The 18,759-nt window shown below is 41.4% G+C and overlaps 1 protein-coding gene across 1 annotated transcript in view; it reads right to left on the reverse strand.

Annotated features, from left to right (window-relative positions):
- Positions 1-1,097: 1,097 nt before the first annotated feature.
- LOC107681326 (msx2-interacting protein-like) overlaps positions 1,098-18,759 on the reverse strand; it is a 40,124-nt gene continuing 22,462 nt past the window's right edge. The window contains 12 exon segments of the mRNA XM_016477607.1: positions 1,098-1,766; positions 3,175-3,333; positions 4,239-4,433; positions 5,501-5,593; positions 5,680-7,029; positions 7,031-12,020; positions 12,150-12,250; positions 13,115-13,228; positions 13,331-13,444; positions 13,571-13,696; positions 15,543-15,694; positions 15,780-15,980. Of these exon segments, the coding sequence (XP_016333093.1) occupies positions 1,635-1,766; positions 3,175-3,333; positions 4,239-4,433; positions 5,501-5,593; positions 5,680-7,029; positions 7,031-12,020; positions 12,150-12,250; positions 13,115-13,228; positions 13,331-13,444; positions 13,571-13,696; positions 15,543-15,694; positions 15,780-15,980 (7,727 nt within the window). The 3' untranslated portion in view covers positions 1,098-1,634.

Consider the following 18,759-nt stretch of genomic DNA (forward strand, 5'->3'; position numbering starts at 1 on the left):
GTCAACTCATAAGCGCTGCAATTTCTGTTGCATATGAGAAACATCAAACGGCAAACGAAACTGAAAGCATAACGAAACAGCGCTTAGAGAGTATACTCGCCGCGTCAGCACGAGCCCGAAGCTGTGCGCAGCAAAAATGACGCACATATTTAGCAAACGATGGACAGTTTTCAAGCGAAAGTCAAGTAAAAGACCGCTTCTTAAACCAGAGAAGAAGAACATGCTGGTATTCTTGTGGGGGGATATAACTATAAACTATGATAAAAGTTCATCAGCACGCATTGAATAATCCCATGTTGTAGCGCAAAAAATAAATAAATAAATATTGCGAGCAAATCATGTGCTCGTGCGACCAGCTGGGAAAGTTAGTTGCAAAAGAGCGACCAGTGGGAAGAATGAGTCTGGAGCCCTGTATAGGCTATACAGTGCATGAAAAGCAAACTGGTGCTCTTCTGTTTCTTTTGGTGTATGACTCCCCCTTGTCTGGTATGAAAAGCACAATAATCGCGGTTGTCTGAAACAACCGCGTTTAGATCAAATAATCGCGATTAGACTGTTATTTAATTATCACGACAGGCCTAATAGCCAACAATACATTGTATGGGTCAAAATTACACATTTTTCTTTTATGCCAAAAATCATTAGGATATTAAGTAAAGATCATGTTCCATGAAGATATTTTGTAAATTTCCTACCATAAATATATTAAAACTTAATTTTTGATTAGTAATATGCATTGCTAAGAACTTCATTTGAACAACTTTAAAGATGATTTTCTCAATATTTAGATTTTTTTGCACCCTCAGATTCCAGATTTTCAAATAGTTGCATCTCAGCCAAATATTGTTCTATCCTAACAAACCATACATCAATGGAAAGATTATGTATTCAGCTTTCAGATGATGCACAAATCTCAATTTCACAAAACTGACCCTTATGACTGGTTTTGTGCTCAAGGGTTATATATTATGTAAACAAAAACTTTTATTTTGGATGCGATTAATCGTTTGACAGCACTAATCTCGAGTCACTTTACTTGTATAAATATCTACTAATTCTGGAATTAAGCAGCAATTACTTGACTAGAAAACAAAACAAAAACACTAAGAAAATCTTTTTTTTTCAGTGTAATCCACTTGTTTGTAACTTCTCCTGAATAAAGGCTTAAATGAAAGAGAGTGACAAAGTTATATGGACTTTTTTTTTTTATTATTTGAGTAAGAAAATTTGAAGTGGCCACATCAAACCCAGCGAAGTGTCTCCGGAGTATTTACATCACAAACACAGCTGGATCTCTACTGATTTGAGTTGGGTCCGCAGCGGAAGGCGGGTTTGGGTCATCTGGCCTACGGTTTAAATATTTAAAATATTTACAGTCCGGCAGAGCAGAAGCTCCATGATCCTGTTTGCCTGCTGCCGGTCGATGGGAGCGATCTCCGGCGTCCAATCGATCCACGCCACTCGCTAAAAACACACATTCCTCTTACAATAACTTCTATGATTCGCTCATCAAAAAATAGACTCAAGATCAGCAAACGAGGAGAGAACGTCGCCTACCCCTCCAGACATGTTGTTTGCGTTTCCATGAAGAAGAATGAAACGGATGAATAAATACAAACACCGCAGACACAGGATCAGACGGAGGTGATGACGATCATGAGGTGCGGAGAGATGCTGGAGATCTGGCTGAGGAGGTCCGGAGCCAGGCGCGACAGGTGGCTCTCGGAGAACTCGCACGGAGGGAAGATCTGCAGCACGTACGCAGGCTGTGTGGAGGGAAAAGAGCCCAGAACAGGGTTCATACAGGAACTGCTACATGACATTCAAAGGACTTTAAGCACAAAACAAAATGGTACAAATACGGCACGTGGCAACTTCAACATTTGAAAGAATACTATGACAAAGCTATCGCTTTCCTTATTCAAAGTGATTTTTTTCATGAATAACCTGAAGAGTAAAAGCTTTTGGAAAATTATGAGCTATATCACGTTCATACACTTAGCTCACAAGATGAGACCAAATACAGATATACTTGGTTCACTAGAACGAGACGATATTTGAATACTATTTTTAAGAAATTTTCAATGACAAAATATTTGTCTTTTAATCACAAATCAAAACAACACAGTTGTATTTTGAAATATCTTAACTAATGTAGAGCCGTAACTAACAATTATTCTGGTAATCAAGTACTGATTATTTTGACAAGCGAGTAATCGGATATTTTTTAGTAATAAAAATAGACCTAAATGAAAAACAGGCTTTAGTACGACTACATTTATATATATATATATATATATATATATATATATATATATTAAACTAACGATGAGACAGTTATAATAATTGGTTCGAATAAAGTATCAAAAGCTTTTGTTGAACAACACTGTTAAAATACTTGAAGTAATGTGCATATACATAATATGAACATAACCCACTTAAGTATTATAACAGATACCTGCAGAGGGCGCTAACAGCCTGGCGGCTTTTCACTTCACAGCGTGATTCAACGATGTTTAAATCCATTTAATTTTAATATTTGGTCACGTGCAAACTCAGAGCGAGAGTTTGAGCTTTTACTTTGAAATCGTGATGTACAACAAATCGCATATAGAAATATTCTCCTGTGTTGGCATGGGTTTCTAAACGATTTACGTTATAAATCTAGTGAGATAACGCGCACTGTTTTCCCAGATGAACGTTAAGCAACCCAAACTCACAGCACATGCAGAGGAAGAGTTTGTGGACTGAGCTGCACGCTTGTAAATGATAACAGCGCAACACAAAGCGCCTCAGACTTTATACGTGTTCCCAAATGAAACCCAGACAAACAGCACATGCAATAAAAGACCGAACAATATAATGCAAGCACTATCAAAGTTTTTACCACAAAATCAACTTTATACTGATATCGCGAGACCGCTTTTCAGCTCAAGGAGTAATATCGCGAGATATCAGACGTGCTGCATTGTTACTTTTGCGAGAAAAGATTGTTTTTGTTGAAAACAATAATTAACACTACTTTTATATATACTGCCTTTCAAGTACTTTTCAAGTACCTTTTCCTAAACATGTCTGTTTTCCAGTGCTTATATTTCAGAAAGTCAAATTCAAGTACTTCACGCTTGTGCGAAGCCTGTGAGAGCGAGCGCGCGTTGCGTGACGAGCGCTCACCTGGTTGGAGCCGGGGTTGGGGACGTTGATGATGCCGGCCGCTAGTTTAGCCTGCAGGTAATTGATGAAGGCAGATTTGAGCGCCTGCGTCTGGTTTAACACGTCCTCCTGGTCCAGACCGCACGGCATGGCCAGCAGCAGGCAGAAATCACTTTCCCCCTGAAAACACAGCATTTTCAGCCCAACAGGGTGAACACAGCTTCATGGCAAAAAAGGAGATGGTCGTGAAAAATTGTTTACAATACTCAAAACCAGTTTACATCAAAAGGTATAACACATTTAATGCAGTATTTTTAAAGGAATGAAAATGTGCTCACTCTCAAGCCAACTAAGATGTAGCCGAGTTTGTTTCTTCGTCAGATTTGTAGAAATGTAGCATTGCATCAGTGTCTCAGCAATGGATGCTCTGCAGTGAATGGGTGCCGTCAGAATGAGAGTCCAAACAGCTGATAAAAACATCACAATAATCCACAAGTAATCCACAGCACTGCAGTCCATCAGTTAACATCTGGAGAAGACAAAAGCTGAAACAAATCATATCAAAATCCAGCCACATATTTGTTTAGAGCCGTTTAAACGGTGCTTGATCTGTGCAGATTTCTCTCCTGATTCAGACCAGAACACTTTTTCACTGGAGGAAGCGTTATTATGGATTATGGACTCAATGTATTGGAGTTAAAAGCGTCTTAATGCTGGATTAGTTTCAGCTTTTGTCTTCTCCAGATGTTAACTGATGGACTGGAGTGCTGTGGATTACTTGTGGATTATTGTGATGTTTTTATCAGCTGTTTGGACTCTCATTCTGACGGCACCCATTCACTGCAGAGCATCCATTGCTGAGACACTGATGCAATGCTACATTTCTCCAAATCTGACGAAGAAAAACTCATCCTGATCTGGGATGGCCTAAGGGTGAATACACTGTAGCAATATTTTTTATTATTTTTTTGGATGCGCTATCCCTTTAAACCCATTTACAAGTTTTATAGAATTGGCAGCCCTCTTGGACAGTGCACCAGAATGTAAACTCTTGGCGGAAAAGCGAATGCTCCAATATCACGTACCGTCATTCTGCGAGCGACTCCCTCCAGCTGCTGGGCCTCCAGCCTCATCCTCTGAACGATGCGCAGAATCCCTCCACTCTCCGGCAGAGGTAAAGAGCGCAGGCCCAGAGCCTTGTTTCCACATAAGAAGTGCAGCTGAACCGCTGCCGTGTCGTTCTTCAGCGCCAGCAGGCCTTGCCACACAATAGGGTATTTCTGTATGAACGAGTTTATCAAACACAAAGTCTTCAGGTTCCGGTCTACTTCTACATTCCCAATGCACACAGACGGTTGGAAATTAAGTGTTGTGTGGCTACATGTCTGTTTGTGATTAGTGGAACACGTTCATGCGTTAATGTTGTGTTACTACAACTTCCAGATATAAAGTGTCTTAATATTTCACATGGTCACTGTGCAGGGTTCAACAATAAAGCCAGTGAGTTTCAATAGATCTTCCTGCAAAGCTGCTTTGAAAATGTGCATTGCAAGAAGCTCTATACAAATACAAACTATACGAATATGCTGGAATACCGAGATAAGACAAAAAAAACAACCATCAACGCATTTCAAAATTGTTACTTTTTTGTAACGTATCATCAAATTGTTATATTAGTGCTACCAGTATTACAACATCAATATTGTAACTTATTTGTAGCATTTTGACTTTTAATTTAATGCAATATTTTGTGATTGCAACATTTAAATGCATTTTTCACTAACAACTGCAATTAGATTTATATTGTATAGATAAATTCACTGTTATCCCACCGGTCACAACATGTTTACTCATTCTGTGACCACACTCAACTAAACTGAATATATGTGAATTCATATATCAATACTACACACCTTAAAGATAATGTGTACCAAAAATCTTTGTCATATCTTTATGTTGACATACTTTACTAGCCTTTTGTTTTGGAGCTTTGATGCAGTTATCATCTTCTCAAGGTGCAAGCTTTGATGCAGTCATCATCTTCTCAAGGTGCAAACAGGAAGTAAACTGATCTGGTCATGTGACAATCTGCACTAATCATGTGAAACTGCACATAATTAATTGAGACCCTTTATTTTTTCCATATTTGCAGGAAGTGCACTAAAACACCAGTCAGTAAGGTTTTTAGAGATTTATAAATTAAAACTTTTTTTACGGTCACTATTGTGACCGGTGGGATTAAATGGGTTGTAGGGCCAGTGAAAATACTGGCAGGACAAGTAAAAACCAGAAGTACTGGGTCAACAGAATAAATCTCTTCTGTGTGTTGTTGATGACAGAGACTCACCGTCAGAAGCTGCACCATGTTCACAGGCTGGTGTCCAACCAGCTCCACCTTAGACTCGGCTTGTGCCTGACTGGACTCCGGCTCTTGAACACCCTTGGTTGAAAACGGAAGGCACAAGCTTTATTAGCATAGCTCTAAAAGTTAATAAATATTTTAAAACGATGCATACGCAAACTTACCTGCGACGGTGGGATGCTATGTGTGGACTGGTTAATCCCCATTGGGGAATTCTCAGCAAACTGAGCGTGGGCAGGCCGGAGGTTTGTATACATGGTTGAATATTCAGTGAAGGAAGCCCCAGATCCTGCTGGAATCAGCTGAACTCTTTGAGGAGAAGCCATGGGAGGCATTGCACTACGGATCGCCATCATTCCCTCCTTACTGGAAGGTGACTGCGCCCTCTTTAGTTCTGATGATTTTGAGGAGTCCTTCTCAGATACTCCCTTTGCTAACAAGTGTGGCCGAGGAGAAAGAGACGCCGCCATGCTGGTAGGAGTCGAGGAGCGCGGTATGTTCTCAGTGACGTGCCCCTGGTGTAACTCCGCAGCGGGGCGATCGCTCTGCTGGTGGTGCATGAGCACTCGCATGTCTCTGTTGAATCGATCGAGAGGTAAACCGCTGTGGAGAGCTCCACGATATTCTGCTGGTATGGAGTCTGGTTTGAGTTGAGCAGCCGGCGGTCTTGCATTGGCTGGGTTCACCTTGAGGACCATCTCCCTGTTTCCCACGGTCTGAGGAGATGTGGGTCGCTGCTGGCCAGGAGCCCAAGAGGAGGCGAGGCTCTCAGAGTGAATCCCATAGTTCATCATGGAGAGGGGAGGAGTGTTCACTCGTACCTCACCCTGGGTGAGGTGTCCTAATGCGCCGACGCGGTGTGGCGACATCCTTCCAATGCTACCGTGAGTGTTGTGTGGAGGCATGATCACAGACTGCTCCGAGTGGTGGACCGTGGAAACAAACTGGGACAGAGGGGTCAATCCAGGGGGAAGGACCATAGACACACCTTTCGGAGATGAAGAGCCAATAGGAGATGACACTTTGGCAAAAGGAGAATGAGGATGTCCGGATTTCCGTGGAGAGCGCGGCTCCTGCTTGGGTTGAATGAGTGACGGTGTTCGTTCTGTCGCTGTGCCAGTTATGAAGCCAACATGATTGCCTGCTGCCGAGGGAAGATGTGGACTTAAAGCAGTACTAATAGTTGGGACCCAAGCAGGTTTCTCCACGTTGAGAGACTCTGGCCCATCACCCTTCTTAGGGTGCTTCATCACCATTGGGTATTCTGTAGGATGGTAACTCATGACCTGTGATGGGCCAGGCGTTTGCTGCAGTATCTTAACAACTCCACTTTGAACCGAAGCGTAAGCAGATTCTAATTTGTCCAGTGCAGATTCTTGCTTAATCGTGGTGACATTTGGTTGGGGTTTTATTGAATGTCCGTGATCTGAAGGAAGTGGGCATTTTGAAGATGGCGGATGGGAGGCACTGTAAAGTTCCTGCTTGATCTGGGGCATTGACACCAGCTGCTGTGCCAACATGATTGCCTGCTGCCGAGGGAAGATGTGGACTTAAAGCAGTACTAATAGTTGGGACCCAAGCAGGTTTCTCCACGTTGAGAGACTCTGGCCCATCACCCTTCTTAGGGTGCTTCATCACCATTGGGTATTCTGTAGGATGGTAACTCATGACCTGTGATGGGCCAGGCGTTTGCTGCAGTATCTTAACAACTCCACTTTGAACCGAAGCGTAAGCAGATTCTAATTTGTCCAGTGCAGATTCTTGCTTAATCGTGGTGACATTTGGTTGGGGTTTTATTGAATGTCCGTGATCTGAAGGAAGTGGGCATTTTGAAGATGGCGGATGGGAGGCACTGTAAAGTTCCTGCTTGATCTGGGGCATTGACACCAGCTGCTGTGACTCTATGTCCACAGCACTGGCAGGTGGGATCTGGCTGATTTTGGCACTTATGCGCAGTGGCCCCTCCATTTTCTGGCCAGAATGACTCAGCACCACCACACCTTCTGACGTCTGAACTCTTAGTCCTGTGCTGGAACCTGTACTCAAAGAAGTACTCTCCACAATATAGCGACCGGCATTTCCACCTTCCTCACCAACTGCTGGACCATGGTACGTACTGCTTTCCTCCAAGCTTGGCTGGTAAATCTGTTTTGGAGGTTGTTTGTCAAGAAAAGGATTTCCAATCTGAGCTTTTGGCTTCTCCTCGGAGTCGGGGGGATTGCAAACGCGACTGATGACGGAGGTAGGAGTGGAAGCAATAACTGAAATCACTGACTTCTCACTGAAGATATGTTTAGTTTCTGGGGACGGTATAGAAGCAGGCTGTCGAACTACAGGTTGGGCTGAAACAGGGGGTTGCCTCTTATCTTGAGGAGCACTCTTGCTGGTTACCACATCTGGTGTAGCGCCACTTTCCTTTAAAGGAGGAGCGTGCATATTCCCGGATGTAGCAGAGATTTCCAACACTGGAACAGTTCTAGGCTTTGTGAGGATTTTGCGCAAATCACCTGAGTTGGCGTCATGAGCAGGGGTGTCTGAGGGTAATGTAGGGCTCTCCATCGGGGCTACAGAGGTCAGCGGAGGAGAGAGGACCCCAGCTTCTTTCGGCTGATTGCAACGCTCCGTTGGGGAAACAGAAAGCCTGCTTGGGTATGAGGACACATTCTTGAGACAAGTTCTCGTTGGAGATAGTGAAGGAGAAGTGTTCTTGTATGAATAAGGCTGGTATTTGGATGACGTTGGGCTTCTGCTAATCGCTGGAGAGGATTTTGGGATATCCATCTCAGTTTTAAGAGGCGACTCGGGTTCGTTTGGAATGTCTGCATTAGGAGCTGGTAAACTTACACCCTGCTTGGAAGAGGAAGTAATGACAACAGCTGTACTTGCTGGTGATCTTTCCGTGGCTGCTGGAAGTTCTGCAGGTACTGACTCCGGTGACATCATAGGGATATTTTCAGCCTCCAAAACTACATCTTTGATGGGTTCCTTTTTGCTTCCAGCACCCTTTTGGCCTTTACCCTTCTTTGAAGTTTTTGCTCTGCCTTTACACCCTTTTCTAGGAGTGGTTACGGTCTCCTCCTGAACGACTGCTGTGCTAACACAGGTTTCAGATACTTTTGAACAGGGTCTAAGAGTCTGCACATCAGGATCGGTTTGTACAGCAGAGTTTGTGATTTGTTCCGTGTTCTCTGATGTGATGGAATCTATAGCAGCAGCAAGCTCGGTTTCACTAGACGGATTTGCAGGCTTTTCTTCTTCTGACTCGCGCTCTGGTACTTCAGCTGCCAAACGTTGTGCTTTTGTCAGGTTACTTTTAAATGGAAGGGAAGTAGCATCTTCTGTGAGCTTGGCAATATTCTCAACAGCTTGCTCAAGCTCCAACTCTCGTGCCAGCGAAGCTACATGTGGTTCAATGGCTTTTGCTGCAGCAGGCAAAGTCTCGTTTTCACTATTTGCATCATCCATGGCATCATTTTCAAATTGAGCTTCTAGTACCTCATCCTTTGAGGACACACCAGGTGAGCTATTTTTGGGAGACTCATCAGTTCCAGGTTCTTCTTCACTAGTCTGAAGCATTGCCTTTACTTCGGTCACATCAAGACGGATTCTAAGGTTTTTAAGAATGGGAGGGTTTTCTTCAGTAATGAGTTTGGGACTTTCCGATATTTTCTCAATTTGGTCTCCTTTCTTTCCGATTCCAGATGCTGATGCATTTCCTGAACTGACTCCTTTTTGTGTGGGGGGTGAAAATTTGCCTTTACCCACTTTGGGAACCCCCTCACTGCTCGTCTCACTGCCATCCAACTCCTTAGACTCGGTTGATTTTGACTGTTCGACTTTGCCCGCTGGTACATCCTCTGCTTGGCGTCGATTCTTAGGGGGGCGTCCCCGTTTCGAGGTTGATGGTGCAGCAACAGCCTCTACATCAGAACCTACATCTCTGTCTACACCACGCTTCCGTGCACCTCGAGGCAATTCGGCGTCTTTTCCGGGTTGCAGAGCAGTTTCATCTTCAATTGGTGTAGCATAGATAGAACGCACATTTCTACGTCTTGCCCTACCCGAGTGTGGATTTTGATCTGTACCTTGTTCCATTTCTATGCTGTGCACAGGTGACTTACTTAATGACTTTGAATCAGGTGTTGTCTTGAATGCTTCTCCTCTTGGAGAAGATGAACGTTTGAGCTTTTCTTTGTCAATGCGCTCACTTTTGCGGGTGCTTTGTTTGTCTGGGGTAGCAGGCAGAGTTGTAGTTACTGGTGTGGTAGGCGAGGTTTTAGCCCTTTTATTTCTTGACTTTGGAGGGGGTGACACAGCTTCTTCAACTGGATAATTATCAGCACATTTCTGATCATCTGCATTGTTAGATTCAGCCTCAGGTGCCACAGGTGGCTCAGGTTCTTTTTCATGTTGCTCAGCAGGGATATGCGAGAGGGGACTTGGTGATTCAGGAAACTTCACTGGAGGCTCAGCCTCTGGCTGTGCATTATTGGTTGGTGTTTCGTTGCTTGGGAGCTGTTCTGCAACTACTGTATTGGTGTCTTGAGCACTTTCAGAGTCATCAGCCTTCAATGCCATCTCCTCCGCTGTGATCTTCAACTCCTGGCATTCTGAAGAATTGGGTTCTGAGGGTTGCTCAAGCAAAGGCTGCAATGGCTGAGCTGTGGGCTGCTCAGGCTCTTTATCTTCCTCCTTCATAGCAGAATCGAGCAAATTACAGGTTGGAGTATCAACACTTTCTGCTTCCACTGTTGGCAAGGATTCTTCGGATGCTAAAACAGGGGGTGATATTTGAGGAGCTTGAACAGGACTAGTCTGAGGGACCTGAACAGGACTAACTGATTTGATCTCAGCTTGTTGGATACTAGGTTCAGAAGCATTTTGCTGCTGTGGTACTTGTTCTTCCTCCGGTGTTTTGTCTACTCTGGTTGCATCTATGCTTTCATCTTGCTTGGAATCTTGATGGCTTTGTTCTTTATTCTTCTGTTGCTGCAACCTTGTTAGTTCTAAAAAGCGGCTATGGAAAAGCACAACTGGTTCTGGGTCAGGCTGCCCTTCTGCTGGGCCTTGCTGAGAGTTCAGACATCCAACACCATGCTCAGGGTCCTCATGCTTTCGTTCCAGATGCTGAAGACGCCTTGAATCCTGCTCAAAAATAGAACTGTGCAAAAAACGTGATGCAAACAACTCTCGCCTCTCCTGTTCTTCTGGCTTTGGATCTTCTTTCCTGTCATGAATTTTGTCATCAGACTCGCTTCGAATTTTCTTCTTCTTCATGTACCATGAGGGAGTTGGTCGTGGTGCAGACTCCACCTTCTCTGTGTCCTTTCTACTTCTGAAACTGGGGAAGTGCGAATCATAATCGAGGAAAGACCAGTTGTCTTCCCTTGTTGAGGACAAAGACTTTGCACGCTCTAACAAAGCTTTAGTATCAGGTGTGATTGTCTGATCATCTGCAAAAGAACAGAATTTGTTTCTCTCTAGAGAGGGCGTCAGCTTGGACTCTGATAATCTGTCTGGACGATGTCTTTCAGAGAAGGATACTGACGTTGATGGAGCAGGAGAGTTGGGCTTATTTTCACGATCTTCTTCAGAGTCAGAACGCACTTCACCAGGTTCCAAATCAGGCCAAAGCCCATAATCCATGTACTTCTGATTGAGCCGTCTTTTCTCAACGCTCCTTGTAAAGTCTGGCAACAAGTCTTGCTTTAGTCGACTCTCCCAGCGTCTTTGCTGCTCATCTTGTAGAGACGTACTCGTCTTTGACATCTGCGAGGCGTGCATCCGTTTACCCCCAAGCTCCTGATCTGACGGAGCATTATCCTCAGGTTTCAATGCTTCTTTAACTTCTCTCACAGTCATTTGAGCATGAGGGTCTGCATACTCTTCCTCTCTTTGTTGGGGGGCATGCTGAAACCTTGGAGAGTTTGTGTTATTCCACTCAAGGTCTTCACTCTTTTGCCGGACCGTTCGGTAAATCCTTTCTCTCTTAGCATTCATATCCATCTCGAAGGACTCTTGTTTCTTGATCTTACTTGGAGGTGAATTATCAGTAACGTCCTGCGGAGGCTTGCCCGGGGGTGGAGACAGCGAGCTGCAGCTTCCCGATCTTTCAGAGGAGTGCCTGAACACGCGCCGTTCGGCGTCTCGTGACACACGGTCCGATGGTGAGGGCGAAGCAGAGGGAGTCAGGGGACGCCGCTGATGAGACGGGCTCCATCGGCCTCGCTCCGCCTCAAAGCGCTCGCGCTCCCGTTCACGTTCCCGCTGGATATAGCTGTACTTCCTGATGTCCTCAAAAGGGTCTCGATAGTCTCTGTATTCCCGTGGGTCCTCATGATAGCGGGGATCGTAGTGCTCTCCTTGATAATCTAACTCTGCATAGCGCTCACGACTGCGACCGGGGTACTCTCGACGGGGGTCTTCGGAGTAAATGGCAGGAGTCCTTACGTTCTCGTAATACGCTCGCTCCGTGGAAAAGTCATAAGGAGTTCTCCGTTCGTCCCTGACAAAATGAAACAAGATTTGGTCAGTATTTAACATACAATATAACCAACTGCTTAAAGATAAGCAAACCATAAGCAAAAAATTATGTAAATTTCTATGTTTTTTTCCCCACTAAAGCAGTGCTCACCTCCGATCTGAAGGAATATCATAAAAATCACGGATGTCCTGCCCTGATGCCTGCATAGATCGATAGAAAGCCATTTGACTCTCCTGACTGGCAAAATCAACCTGGACAGAGGAAACAAACACATTATATAACTGAATCAACACACAAATAGCTATATATACACACATCAGGGCTGGGAAGCGATTACAATTTTTAAATCTAATTAATGACATGATGTGGCGATTAATTAATCGAATTAATCGCAAATTAATCACACATCAAATTTGGCTGAGAAATTACTTCCAAAAGATCATTTAAAGTCATTGTTGTGTAAAGCATCAAACAGACATTACAAAAAGTAGCTTCAGCAAGAAATATTTTGATTCAACATAAAATTTATTACATATACTCTTTTGGACCATGAGTTAATGATGACAAAATTTGAATTTTTGGGTGGGTGAACTATACCTTTAATAGTTTTTATTATTACTACTATGGAAATATGAAATTATTTCTTTGATGAAATGATACTCCAAATAATAAACTAAAACTGCCAGTAGGTGGTGGTAAATGTCTTAATGATTAAGTCATCGAGTCATTTATTCATTCATTTGATTCGTTCAAATGGCTGATTCATTCAGGAGTGAAGTAAATGGTTCTTTATAAATGGTTCATTGAATCATTAGGCTTGTTCGACTTGAAGCGGACCATCACCATCAGACCGATCCTAATGATTCACCCAATTCGTTCAAAACGTGCATTAAGAAATGAAATGCAGCTGTGTTTCTCGGAGACGAACAGTTCTGCTTTGTCTTTATATTTTCGTTGGCATAATTGAGCAAAACAGACAACATTGTGTCTAAAATAACACAATATTGACTTCTTACTTACTTAACTGTTATATAAAATCAGTATCACATTTGCACTAATGTGATATTGCTTAACTATATGATGTAAATACGAGACAAAAACTAACCCTAACATACCTTAATTTTGTTCCCGCCTATCTTCCATCCTTTGGTTTCTCTAACAGCTGCTTGGGCGAAATCTGTGTTGTTGTACAGAATAAGAGCCATTCCTTTTAACCTATCAAACACAACCTGTAAAAGAGGCCAGTAGTTAGTATAGCTCTAAGCAACACCAGTAAAATCTATATAGTGCACGTCAAACATTTCCACAGACTAGAGATCCTAGAAGTCTACCTTGACCACCGGCCCGTATCGACAGAAGTGTCGTGTGAGGTACTGTTCCGTGATGTTCGAGGTCAGGCCGTCTAACCACACACACGCTGTTGGCATACTCTTCCCAAAGCCAAGCTGTAACAGCCAGAAATACACATCAGAAACCATCCAGTCTGATTTCACTCGAACATATTCATGTACACACAATATAAACATGTTTGATGAGAGTCACATTGGCAAGAACACGCGAGTAATAAGTACCTTCAGTCTGTTGGCGCCGAGATACTCTCCGTCCATTTTCTTAATGGCTTTACAGACACTGGCGATATCAGAGTACTGAACAAATGCGTACTGAGGGACACCGTTCACCCTCTTGATATCAATATCCTGAAATCAACGGCGACAAACACATGCTTTAGAAGATACAGAAACCAATACATTTCCACTCAAAGCACGGTAAGTGATGGAAAATTAGAATTCCCTTGTGCACAGAATTGTTTGGCCGGTTTTAAAGCATTTTTGGTTTTTGGAGTTAAAATGTTACAGAAACCACAACAGACGACAGATCGGACAGCCTAAGAGAAACTTCGGCATTGAGGAAAAAAAATGGTAAAATTAGGGCTGCAACAACGAATCAATCATTAAGCCACAGACTGCAGAATGCTAATCGCGATTAATGTGATTAATGTGACATGAGATGGTGTCTCACTTTCTGTATAATCTGAGGCCATCAGTATCACACTGATCCACACTGACACAGGCAGAACTAGCGTCAACGTGTTTTTAAATTATTAAACATTAGCTGGAGATTTGCATTAGAACAGCAACTTAAAATACTAATTATTACCAACAAAGACTAATTGAACCCTCATAATGCATTCAAAATCTACATTATTTTCACACCCGAATCATTATGAATTTTTAAATTAATACCATATTGTATCTCATCGGTAACTTGTGTGAAAGAAATTCTGCGTTTTGAATGTTACCACGTTATTACTTTTTTTATTATTATTATTGATGAGAAGTTTGATTTGAATACATTATTTTAATTTATAAGAAAATATAATCTGAAAACTACCGATATTAACTCTATTGGAATTAATAAATTTAATTAAAGGGGTCATATGACGATGCTTAAAATAACATTATTTGGTGTATTTGGTGTAATGAAATGTTTATGCGGTTTAAGGTAAAAAAAAAAAAACATTATTTTCCACATACTGTACATTATTGTTGCTCCTCTATGTCCCGCCTTTCTGAAACGCGTTGATTTTTACAAAGCTCATCGTCTGAAAAGCGAGGTGTGCTGTGATTGGCCAGCTATCCAGTGCGTTGTGATTGGCCGAATACCTCAAGCATGTGACGGAAATGTTACGCCACTTACCATATTTGGAAACACACAGCGTCTCCACGACAACAAAAGTTGAATCAAAGTTATGCCTTCTTTCTTTGCGTGAACATTTGGGTGGCATTATGCAAATCTTCCCACATCCTGAAGTAGACATGTGGGGCATGTTAGAACGAGCCGTTTTAGGAAAGAGTGGACGAACTTTTATAAAGAATATCTCTTTGGTTTGAGACTTTAGTCTTTGCAACTACAGATCTTATCTATGCACAAACATCTTGTAACACTCCAAAGATAAAGGACAACTAGAAATCGCATCATATGACCCCTTTAAATTCCTTTGACTTTACAATTCAAGATTGCTCATAAACCTCCCAAATTTATAAAACCTACATAGTCATCTCTAACAAAACAACATCAAGATAACAAATATTACTTTTTTTTTTTTACTTGCATAAACTAACTTTCAGATGAAAAAAAATAATAATTGGTTCATCAATAGATGCACAGAATTTAGTCCCATAAGTGTGAGAGATGCGGGGAAAAGACTAAATATTTTACAAAAATTGTTTTAGACTAATATAACTTCATAGAATAATCTTACGAAAAAAAAAAATTTGATACCTGGTTAAAATGACCTGAACACAAAACGTCACTTTTTTTAAATTATTTCTCTCTCTTTAAAAAACAAAAAGTAAAAAATCTTTACTAAAGTACTAAAAGCTATGCATTTTTAGAAATGTTAAATTATGTCTTCTGGGTGTAAATGGACCCAAATGCATTACGAAGGTTAAAACTCAGATTTTCAGTCCAGAAATGTCTTCTCCAAGACTTAATTTCAGCTCATAACCACTAGTACAGATTACAACAAACACGCTAGCTTACCACTATCTCCCCGAAGCGCTGGAAGACGTCGAGTAGCTGCTGATAGTTGGTGGTCTTCTCCAGGTTTCCGATGAACAGTGTACGAGTGGCCTTCGGGTGAAACTCATCGATGCGTCCGTCCAGGGGACGAAACTCGTTCTCGCTCTCCGTCTCTGTTGGAGGCAAACAGGTCAGGATTTAGCATCGAAGCACAGCGAGCGCTAGAGTGTGACGCACTGATCTTCGGCAGACACCCACCGGGGCCGTTCCAGACCGTGACCTCGATCAGCATCCCGAAGAAGAGCTTCCCCTTGGACACGCCGAGGGCCTTCTCCTGGTCCTCCTGCTGTCTGAAGAACACCAGGCCGTAGCGCTCCTCCGACGCGCCGTGGATCTGCACCGACGTCACTTTACCGTACTTCTTAAACTCGTGAAAGAGCCCGTCTTTCAAACTCGTATCTGAGGAGAGTAAAGCACAGACGCTTCAGCGCTCAGAGATGGACTGCCTAAAATCTCTTACGGGCATCTGCTTTAAATGATTAACACTTTACATTAACATCATAAAAGGACTTAGACTTGTCAGAAATCCAATCACGTATGTTTGGAGATGAAAAACAAAATATCAGTATCCCTGATTAAAATTAAAGGGTTAGTTCAGGCCAAAATTAACTTTCTGTCATTATTTATTTCAGATGATAAGTCATATTTGAGGTTGATGAATGATAGGCGAGCGTTTGGATGTCCTGCCTGATGTACTGCCTCATAGACCAGCCATTATTTATCTGCGTGACTTCACCAATGTGGATTATTATTATTTTATTTTAACAGTTAAATGCGACTGTTACTTGTAGGGCTGGGTGATCGACTTCATATCAGTCGATATCGATAATTATCACGATAAATGTCAAATTTTTATTTCTTTCAAGTTTTAAGGCAGATTTTTTTCTCCAATGTGAAAAACCAGTAGGGTTGGGTATCGATTGGGATTTTTACGATACCGGTGCCAAATCGATACTTTTAAAACGGTACCGGTGCCTGAACCGATACTTTAAAGAAAAAAAAAAGAGCCACAGAAAAAAAAAAGATGGATAACATTAAAGAACATTAAAAATATTTAAAATAAATATACATAGCATTAACATGCTCCTCGGATGCTCTCATTTCCCGAGTTGTGCTTCCCTTACTCCAAGGCTAATAAATCTATTTCATGATCTGGGTCATTATTTAATACAAAACAATATTTAATACAAAACCACACATAATGTTTCTACTGTATCTCTGTCAATCTGTCTGTCACAATCAGTTCTGTGAATTACTGTATGGTATGCCACATGCACTGTAATGTGTTTTATATTAAATATTTAAATTTTCAAATGAAAATATCAACATGATTGTTTTATAAAGTATGCGTTCATATGTGTTAAGGGCTAGATTTCCGCTGGAGGAAACAGCTGTGGTGTGATGAGGGGTGAACGCAGCGAAAACTTTACAGTAGATGGGAAACAGATTGCTCCCTCGTGACCTTTTGTAAACCGTATTTATGAAAAAGAACCATAAATAAATTTATCTGGGGGGTGGGGCTTGATGTTGCAGGGCGGGGCCATGGTGGGGGATTTTTGACAAAATCCTAATATTAAACAGCCCAAACTCTTATAGATTAACATACACATGAAGAGTTATATGCGAACCAATATATATTTGGGATTTTAGTTCAATCATTTTTTCTTTAATATTTCTATTATTTAAGGGGATTTTACTCAATATTAACATCGCTGATACACAAAATTTTTGGTAAGTGCACTTTGGCGAATTCTCTCATCAGAAACAACAAAGTGCCGATGTACATACGATGTAAATAAGAGATTAATTCATCATACACTGCAGACAACATCACTGATTATAACATAGCTTTTTTAGAGTGCTTACACTCAGGCTAGACTGAATTCAGTGATATTCTTTGATAATGTAAATGTTCTTTGCTGGCTGTATAATTTGTTCGTTGTTTGAATAATCGTGGACATGCGGTGTTATAATTAAACTTAAAATGTCTTTTTATTAAATGTGGTCAGGTTAAATATAAATTCAGTCTTATTAAAATATTTTATGTCATAATATGGTAGCCTACTTGCCTAAAACGTTATGATGTGCATAGTTAATAGATTACATTAGGCTACAGTGGTTTGAGCACTTTGACCAGAGACTAGAGCGCAATTAAAGAGCTGTGCTTATGTGATGGACGGGGCGCTGTCTTGAGAAGCGAGAAAGCTTCGGAAAATGGCTCATAAAAAGGACAACGACGTGAATGGTTTTTACAAGTCGGAATGTAAAATTACGGTAATATCGCGTGAACATTTCACATGAAATTCTGCGAGTGTGAGGGGGAGAAGTAGGGACGCACGCCACAAGGCACGCAAGTAAAATACAACCGCACTAGGCTATATTTCTGGTCAGTTTATCAAATAATTAATCACAAAACTATCACAAAAATTAAGTATCTTGGGGATGATCGAGGGGCACAAGGAAAATCTCAGACACGGCCCTGCGGCGGGGGGTGCTGCAGCACCCTCAGCACCCCTAGTTCCCACGGCCATGTAACTTTACCTGCGGGTGTCGCTGTTGGACAGCGTTACTTTATAAAACCGAGTGACTTTTAGACTATTAATGTCATATTTAGTCATATTTGCGTTGTTTTATTTTTGTAATATCGATTATTTTCTCATCCACTTTTGAGGAGAGGAGACACTGCCTCCCTTGCCTCCTTGGAAAGATTAAATTAGAATATTAATTTATAGAATTACCATGTTAAACTTTGTAGCAATAAGATTGCATAAATAATAATAATAATAGTAATTTCAAACTTTGTAGCAATATGATGGCATAAAATAGTAATAATAATAATTACATTATTATTATTTAGTAAATACTGTGTCATATTAGCAGATATAGCTTAAAATAAAGAAAATAATAATACTTTACTTATAAACACTTTAAACATTATTTTTATTATTCTAATTATTCGGCAAATAAAAATAGTTAAAACAACTTAAAATCTGTAAAATCAGCATATAGGCTCTTTGACACTTTAAATAATCATAAAATATTGGTTGTTAAAGGGGTCATATGATGCAATTTAAATTTTTCCTTTCTCTTTGAAGTGTTACAAGCTCTTGGTGCATAAAGAAGATCTGTAAAGTTGCAAAGACTAAAGTCTCAAATCCAAAGAGATATTCTTTATAAA

Source organism: Sinocyclocheilus anshuiensis, unplaced genomic scaffold, assembly GCF_001515605.1.
Source record: "Sinocyclocheilus anshuiensis isolate Anshui unplaced genomic scaffold, SAMN03320099.WGS_v1.1 scaffold2274, whole genome shotgun sequence".
Classification (NCBI taxonomy): domain Eukaryota; kingdom Metazoa; phylum Chordata; class Actinopteri; order Cypriniformes; family Cyprinidae; genus Sinocyclocheilus; species Sinocyclocheilus anshuiensis.